Source organism: Emydura macquarii, unplaced genomic scaffold (genome assembly GCF_026122565.2).
Source record: "Emydura macquarii macquarii isolate MOO-44397 ecotype Brisbane River unplaced genomic scaffold, CSIRO-AGI_Emac_v2 contig_2676, whole genome shotgun sequence".
In the NCBI taxonomy this organism is placed as follows: domain Eukaryota; kingdom Metazoa; phylum Chordata; order Testudines; family Chelidae; genus Emydura; species Emydura macquarii.
In genome coordinates this window covers 47835353-47844176 of record NW_027132813.1, presented here as the reverse complement: position 1 = coordinate 47844176, position 8824 = coordinate 47835353, and the positions used below count along the sequence as shown (strand labels likewise).

At 46.1% G+C, this 8824-nt stretch overlaps 1 protein-coding gene across 1 annotated transcript; it reads left to right on the top strand.

Annotated features, from left to right (window-relative positions):
- Positions 1–395: 395 nt before the first annotated feature.
- BMP2 (bone morphogenetic protein 2) lies at positions 396–8305 on the top strand. The gene is made up of 3 exons (XM_067565325.1): positions 396–1318; positions 2103–2456; positions 5606–8305. The coding sequence occupies exons 2-3, from the start codon at positions 2111–2113 to the stop codon at positions 6448–6450; spliced, it is 1191 nt and encodes a 396-aa protein (XP_067421426.1). The 5' UTR covers positions 396–1318; positions 2103–2110; the 3' UTR covers positions 6451–8305.
- The last annotated feature ends 519 nt before the right edge of the window (positions 8306–8824 follow it).

Genomic DNA, 8824 nt, shown 5'->3' with positions numbered 1-8824 from the left:
AAATACCCCCGTTTCCTCCCAGAAGTTTTAAAATAAAGTGCTGCGGGTTGGATCTGGCAGCCAAACGGCCTCGACGAGCCTTGTCCTCGCTTCCCCCACGACCTTATTCTCCTTAATCCGGATGGCAAGGCTGGATGAAAGAAGAAGGGGCCGGAGGGCGGCGGGTGAGGAATGTGAATGAGCGAGGTGCCCCCTTCTTCGAGGGTGGCTGCAGAGCAGCTGGGGAGGTCCAAGGTGAGGAGGAGGCGGCGTCCCCTTTAAAAGCCGCCAGCGCCGCGCGGCAATCGCTCGCTCTCCGCCTGTGATTGGCGAGCCGCCTCAAGCCCCCGGGGTCGTGACATCAGCAGCGCAACAAAAAGCAAAGGGAGGCATCTCCAAGCACACCAGCACCTCCATCAATTTGCAGGGGAGGGAAGCGTTCCGGGCGCTCGTGCAGCAGCAGCTGCGGAGAGGAGGAGGAGGAGGGGGGAATCCCCGAGCGCCGCGCGGCTGCTGCTTCATCATCCTGTCGGGACCAGGCTACTTGGCAAGGGAGCCGGAGGGAAGAAAAAGTCCAACTTCATCTTGCTGTTGCAAAGGGCGAGTTTCTCCCCCCCTCCAAAAGAGGCTGCCGCTGCATTGCACATAGAGACCCTACGGACACGCCGAGGAGGCGGCAACACGTGTGGATCGCGGCTTTGGAAAGAGGGAGCCCCGCACCCCGCTCCCTGCCTGAGACTCGACTTCTGCCTTTGCCCTCCTACAGCCGCCGCCCGCCCGGTATGGTGGAGAGGCGGGCTGGGCTGCGGGGAGCGGCGGCTTTCCGCCCCGCCAAGCCCGCCGAGGGATGCCAGAAGGCAGGCAGTCTTCTGCCCCAGGATGACTCCCGGCAGAAGCGATGGGCTGCGGCGGCGGAGTTAGAGCTGTGAGAGGAAGAGGGCGAAGCGCCCGGCGGCCCGGCGACTCAGCCAGGGGCTTTGGCTAAGGACGCAGCCAGGACTGTCTTCTTCTTGCGCGGAGAGCTGCCCCCCGCTTCCCCCCAGAGTGCTGCTAAAACCGGCCCGGAGAAAATAATTTCTCCCCCCCCCCCCCCGGCTCTGCGGGGCTGGGCATCTCGCCCCCTCCTACCCACGGGGGTGCCTCATCCCCCCCCAACCCCGCACGCACCTGGACGGGCGGGGGGGGAGAGTGCTTGCCACGGGAGAGTCGGATACAAAACCCATCCCCGGCTCGGAGCCCCCGCTCGCTCTGCCTGTGCCAGAGCGTTTCTAATGTGGAGCCGGCTTCCATGGACGCGCCCCAGTGTGCCGCTGCTTAGGCGCTCGGCAGGTTCCTAAAGGTAAGAAAGCAGGGGGTGAGTGGACGGTGGGGGGGGGGGGGGGGGAGGGTGCACGCGGACCGGCACCCGGGCTGGCCCCGTCTCGCTCCGCGCACCACCTGTCCCGCTGCCACGCCGGGTTGCAAGAGCGCGCGCCGCGCGTTTGGACGCTGCTGCTCCTGCTCGCCCTTCTTTTCGCGCACGATAACCCCCCCCCCCCCCCCAGCGTCCACACACGTGCAGCCCCCTCCACCCTGCACCCCTCTAGTCACGCACGCCCCTGGGCAGTGCGCTGGGAGGATCAACACCTAGGCAGGGAGATGGCGAGAGCGGCTCCTGCCTGTAGAGCGGGTTGGCAGGACAGCTGCCACCTGCCTTTAGCAGTCGCCTGTATCTCCAGCTCTGCTGGGGCCAGCTCGGCTCTTCTGAGCCAGATCTACCGGGGGGGACGGCTTTTGGATTCAGGCTTGAAATCCGGAGCGACTTCGGGAGCGGGTGGAGCTGCTCCAGGTTCATGCCGATGTCACCAAGAGCAGGGGGTGATTGTGTGGACGGGACAGGGTGCGTGTGTGCCTCTCTCTCGCTAGCTCTGATCTGTTTCCTTTGCGTCCCTCTGCAGTGGCTGCAATAGCGGAGGGGCCGGATCAGGCCCGCCGCGCGCGCGAGTGGTGCTTTTCACCCCTCACTCCCGGGGATCGGGCCCCGGAGCCGCGTGGGGTCAGGCCGGGGGTGGTGGGAGGCGAACGCGCGGCGGGCTTGCCCCGGAGCTGGCCGCCCTAACTTGCCCCCACCCCTGTCTGCACAGGTCGGACCATGGTGGCCGCCACCCGCTCCCTGCTCGCGCTGCTGCTGTACCAGGTGCTGCTGGGCGGCTCGGCCGGCCTCATCCCGGAGGTGGGACGGCGGCGCTTCAGCGAGTCCGGCGGCCGCGCCGCCCCGCCGCCCTCGGAGGACCTCCTGAGCGAGTTCGAGCTGCGGCTGCTCAACATGTTCGGGCTCAAGCGGCGGCCGAGCCCCAGCAAGAACGCCGTCGTGCCGCCCTACATGCTGGACCTCTACCGCCTGCACGCGGGCCAGCAGCTGGGCCAGCCGGCCGCGGGCTACCCGCTGGAGAGAGCCGCCAGCCGGGCCAACACGGTCAGGAGCTTCCACCACGAAGGTACGGGCCACGGGGAGGGGGGAGGTCTCCGCTCTTGCGCTCCGCCCTGATCAGCTCTCTCTTCCCCCACCCACTCCCCGGGGGCATGGGAGCGCTCGGTGGGGGTCTGCTTTCCCTTCCCATACCACAGGTGGGAGGCTAGGGATTTTTTTTGGGGTGGGGGGGTGAACTAAGGGGCTTGGCTGTGGTCACTGGCTATGGGTCCGAAGTGTGTGCTCAGTTGCTGAAAGTATTGTCCATGCCAGGGGCTCTAAAACTCTTTTGCAAATATTTCACGCTGTGATGACCTCCCCCAAAGGAATGAGCCCCCCGATGCCATGCCGCCCTTACTGGCATGCCTGGTGGGCTGACAGCTGGCGATCCAGTTTGACAACCCCTGGTGTATATGAATGAGTATGAGATGGGCTTGTGTTTTTGTGAGTGCTATGGACCCCCCTCCCCCCAAAAAAGGGTATGTGTGTGTGGGGGGGGGGGGGCGGGGAATCTCTTTCCAAATAGTTGTGGCTATTAATAAAATGGTGGGTTTTTTGTTTTTCTTTGTTAAACTCACAAGAATGGTGTAGTCCATTTTTTGTCTTTAGAAGCCCTTCTTAAAGCACACTTTAAATTTATGTTCTGGTGCATTTATTCTGAAAATCTCCTCCCCTTCTTTTTCTCTGCCCCCCTCCCATTCATCCCATGTGGAGCTTTCATTTTTATTTTGACAGTTTGGGTTCAAATTAAGAATTGCCACAATTAGCCTTCAGAAAGAAAAGCTCAACACCAGAAAAGTCTCTCCTTTAGTTTACAATTGATCTGGGTTGGTTTTGGGAAAGTTTCTTTATTCCCTGGGAGAGATCAATGCAACAATCAGTTGTGGTGTTTGCATAATGACTTTCTTGTCTTGTGTTTGAATCTAGGATAGATTTAATCTAGATATAAGGTAAGCCTTCAAAAAACAGGCTGATAAAAGCATTGCCACAGCTGTCCATTGGACTTCATGTGCACCTGAGCTATCAGGTAGTAACATAGTCATCTCTTAGGATGCTGAATGCATTTTAAGAGTAGGTAAAATTGGTATTCGCAAGAGTTGGAGTGTCTATGGCTTAAGGTAAATAGAGTAAAGTAAAGCTATTCACTTGTTCTTCAACAAACTTTTAGTACCCATCATCTGTGTTGCTATTTTAAGTGTGCACATAAATCATGTGTTGAAAGCTTTCAAAGTTCTGTGAGGCTGAATCTAGTTACCCAGATAAGTACTGTATAGCTGGAGATCTACATGTCGTTACAAAAACTAGTTATATTTAACTGTTAATTTCAGCTAACATTCCTGTTTTGGATGCAGACTAAATGCATACAAAAATGATCTTGAATTCCTCTACTGAGTTTCTTCCTTTTTAAAATTTGTTGTTTTTGTAGTTAATTGGCTTACCAGTTGTGTGTGTATGGACTGATTTAAATACACTGAAATTACCTGTGTCAGATTAGATATCCCAGTCCAGTTTATGTTGACTTGTAGAGTGAGTGGTTTGCATGTTGCTCATTTGCAAAAATGGTTTCCAGAACTTGTAAATAACTTCTAGCTATTAATCTTCAGTAGTGGTATGCTGTAGTCTCATTGTAAAATTAATGAAAACACAGACTCCACATGTTATAACATGGAGCTGTGATGAAAGAAATTTTATTAGGATTTAATTAAGTTGGTATACAAAGGAAGTGGCCTAAGATCAACTGTTCTACTGTCTGATGGGAAGCCTTATAACGAGGAAGGATATTAATGGTGAAATATAACCTTGCACTGTAGTTTGTGCTTCTGTGTGCAAAAGTAAATTCTTCATAATGAATGGGGAAAATCTAGTTGTATGATTCATTCATGCTAAAACACACCTGAATGTAAAACTATACCTGATAAAATAACTCTACAAAAGTTGGAAAGAAATAGCACAGTTTACAGCTATGTAGGTCAGTACAATCTGCAATTTAAGTAATCTTGCCACAAATTAAAAAAACATCTCAGCACTTGCCTCTCAACCGTTGGTTAGTTCTAGCTATCTGGAAATACTGGTGACTGATGAAAACAGGAGTCTATATTTTGAGGTAGATTACAATACGACTGTATATATATTCATATATTTTTGGGCCTGACCCAGAAACCTTTATGAATAATGCTTACTCATACAAGAAATGGAAATTAAAATCAATGGGATTAATCACTTGAGTAAGAATTACTCACCTGAGTAATGGTTTCAGCTAATTAATTCACTTTATTATTTTCCAGCATATGTACCACCAAATTAAAAAGCACACTTTTGGAAAGGTTTATTTGTTAATACTCTGGTTTATAATTTATATGGCTACACACGTTCCATGTGATCTGAGCCACACATATACTTTCTATTAAAAAATAAACATGTTTCCCCCCTCAAATACAACAATTATTATTAGTTGGGGGTGAGAAGAGAACAGGATAAAATTTAGGAAACATTTTCTCATTTGTTTTGATTAGAATGAACTGTTTCATTGTCATACTACTCTGGGTTTCAATGGAAGAAATAGATTGATACACATGCCATCTTTTTTGGATATTCTGCCTAAAACAGTAGGGTGTGTTTTATAAAATTCCATCACAGATGTTGAGTTCATGCTTTCTAATTAGGACCCAAAAATCTGCATATTAAGATTTGTAAATCATCTAAATTGTGGAGTAATATTTTTGGAATGGAGCTTAAGGGATTGACATGAAAGCCATATTTCAAATAAACCAGAAATGCAATAATTACCTTTAAATCCTCAATCAGTTTTAATTATGCTGATTAGACCTCCACTAACTACAGTGCTAAAGTTTTCTTGCTAATGTCCTTGAATTCCAAAGTAATGCTTCGCATTTCTTACCCGTTATTATAACCACCTGGAATGCAGAGTCTACCAGAATTGGATCAAAAGGCTTGACAATGAATGAAGTATTCTTAACTTCATGCTATACATGCTTGCATAAATAAACAGACAAGGGAAACAGTATTTTTTTTGGTAAAGGTTTTCAGATCTCACGTCACATGTGGTGTTAGACTGTTTAATATATCATTTGAAAGTTTCCAGCAGAAGAGTAATGCATGTTTTCACTAGTTGTCTGTTACTGATTGTGTTTTGTTTTCCCTCTTTGATGAAATTAGAAGCTTGGGAAAAGCTGCCAGAAGCAAGTGGGAAAACAGCACGACGTTTCTTCTTTAATTTAACTTCCATCCCTAATGAGGAGTTTCTCACCTCGGCTGAACTTCAGATTTTTCGGGAGCAGGTGCAGGCAGCCTTTGAGAACAATAGCAGCTATCATCACCGTATTAATATTTATGAAATTATAAAGCCAGCCACAGCTTCTTCTAAGGACCCTGCCACAAGACTTTTGGACACCAGGTTGGTGCATCAGAATGCAAGTAAATGGGAAAGCTTTGATGTAACACCAGCTGTAATGAGGTGGATTGCACATAGACAGCCTAATCATGGGTTTGTAGTAGAGGTGGTTCACTTGGACAATGAGAGCAGTGTTTCCAAGAGGCATGTTAGGATTAGCCGCTCTTTGCATCAGGATGAAGATAGCTGGTCTCAGCTAAGGCCATTGTTAGTAACTTTTAGCCATGATGGCAAGGGACACCCTCTCCATAAAAGAGAGAAACGCCAAGCAAAACACAAACAGCGCAAACGCCACAAATCCAGTTGCAAAAGACATCCGTTATACGTGGACTTCAATGATGTGGGGTGGAATGACTGGATTGTTGCCCCGCCAGGATATGGTGCCTTTTACTGCCATGGGGAATGCCCTTTTCCATTGGCAGACCACCTAAACACAACAAACCATGCCATTGTTCAGACTTTGGTCAATTCGGTGAACTCCAAAATCCCTAAGGCTTGCTGTGTTCCGACAGAACTGAGTGCTATTTCCATGCTCTACCTTGACGAGAATGAAAAAGTTGTATTAAAAAACTATCAAGATATGGTTGTGGAAGGTTGTGGGTGCCGCTGACACAGCAAAATATATTAGACAAATACAAAAAAAGCTGACACTTTAATATTTCCCAATGAAGACTTTATTTATGTAATGAAATGGAAAGAAAAGAAATACAACTATTTTGAAAATATATTTATGTCTACAAAAAAAAGTTGGGAAAACAAATATTTTAATCAGAGAATTATTCCTTTAAAGATTTTAAATGTATTTTAGTTGTACATTTTTATATGGGTTTAATCCCAGCACATGAAGTATAATGGTCAGATTCTTATTATGTATTTATTTACTATTATAACCACTTTTTAGAAGAATAGCTAATTTGTATTTATATGTAATCGAAAGAAAAAATATAGGGTTTGTACATAATTTTCCAAAACTGTAGCTGTTTTAATTGTGTGTATTTAAATTGAAAAGAATACATGGAAGGTTACTATGGCAAAGTGCATAGCACATTTGCTTTCTGCTGTGCTACTGTTAAGGTCACAAGTTCAAGTCCAGAAAAAAGTGGATAATCCACTCTGCTGACTTTCAAGATTATTATATTGTACAATTCTCAGGAATGCTGCAGGGTGGGCTGTCCAATCCATGAGAACTGGCATCCTCCTTAGGTGGAACATTTGGATAAGAACCAGACGTTGCTGATCTAGTATAAATACTGCTATTCCCAACTAATTTGCAGAGTGAATACAAGCAGGGCCAATAGAAATCTCTTTTTGGGGGGGGAGGAGGGAAAGGCTGAACTCTTCTTAAACCTACAGAAAAGTGAATGTTTGTCATTCCTCTCCTTTACTAGTCCTCTCCATTAAATTCTCATCCTGGCCAAATATTAAATAACAAAATAAAATGATTTCTTTCTTCTTTTTTGTGTGTGGTTATATGTGCTCAAAAAGGAATAACAACTTATTTCTACTGGCCCTTGTCTCTAACAGTTGGCAATACAATTTTTTTTCTTAAATGAAAGCTTATTTATGTGGAATGCTATAGAGAACTAATCTTCAAACTTTGCCCTAAGTGCAGCAAACTAGTGTTATGGGGTGGGCTCTATCGACTTTCAACTTCTGGTTTTGCTGACTCTCATAAGTTTGTCTTCTTTTCCAGGGTCTTGTCTTCTGAAAGCTTCTCTCCCCACCCTAATGTTAAACTTATTTCAAATAATACAGCTCTGACATTTTTATTCTGCAAAGTCCAATCTGTAAGAGCAAATGGGTCATTCACAAAGATAAACTTTGTTTGCTGGGTTTTCTTACTTACATTCTTCATTTTTATGTATTAAAGGGACCAAAGCATGATTTGCAGTTTGTAGGCAAGGCATTAATCAGAGTTCATGCTTACTGAACCTTTTACAAGAGTGGGGTGTTGTAGCAGTTTGCTAGTAACTTATAGAAGACGGGAGAGGACACGGGCTAGGTTGCTTGTTCCATTGGAAGCCCTGCCAAATATAAAGTAACTGACTTCTTGCTGATGTACTGTAAATTGGACTGAAAGCAAGAGCAGTCTGAAGTCAAATTAACTTACTGGGGGTAAATTCATACTTACATTCAGAACTCTTAGCTATCAAAAACTGTAGCATTGGCCACAAAGAATAGTGATTCTGTGGTGACATCCACCAAGGACTTTGAAAGTGTTTGGATTTAGGGAAATAAATCAACCAAAACCTTTGCCAGCAGGTGGCACTTCAAAGCCAAGAGGGCAGTTCTCCATCCAGAGACCTTTTAGGTCAGCTTCTGAAATAATATCAGATGCAAGCCCATCATTAACTTGATTAACATTTTGGGGTTTTTTATTTTAGCTATTAATAAAAACCACTGTACCACAATGGATATACTAATTGTGTTTGTTGGTCAAAAGACTTCTAAATTGATATCTTTAAGGCCTCTTTCAAGAATAATTCCTCTCCCCCTACCCTAAATAATCTGCAAATGCATTTGATATTAGAGGGGACAGGAGAGCAAAAGTAGGCTGCTACCATTTTTCTTTTTTTGTGAGCCTAAAATATTTATTAGGCTCATCCGTCAACTTCTGTGGCAGGATAAGTTTAATATATACATACTTTATTCTAGCAATATCACCTAAAGTCTGTAAAGAGACATCCTCCACTCTATGGCTTTGTTTGTTTTGGAACATCTGACACTTATTTGTAATGATGATTCAAGATAGCGGCCTATGTTTGTTGCTGGATAGCCAATCCTCTTGGTTTCTAATGTACCAGTGGTATTTTTCTGAAGATCTGATTAGGCTATTTTAAAGCTTTCAGCTCCTTGCACCCTGAAAAAAATATGCACTGTGTTTTGGTCTACACACTGGCTTGTTGAAATGGTTATGCCAATTCCATTGGCAATGACCAAGTTCATGGCCATTGGATCATGAAGGCCATCAGTCACAGGAATAT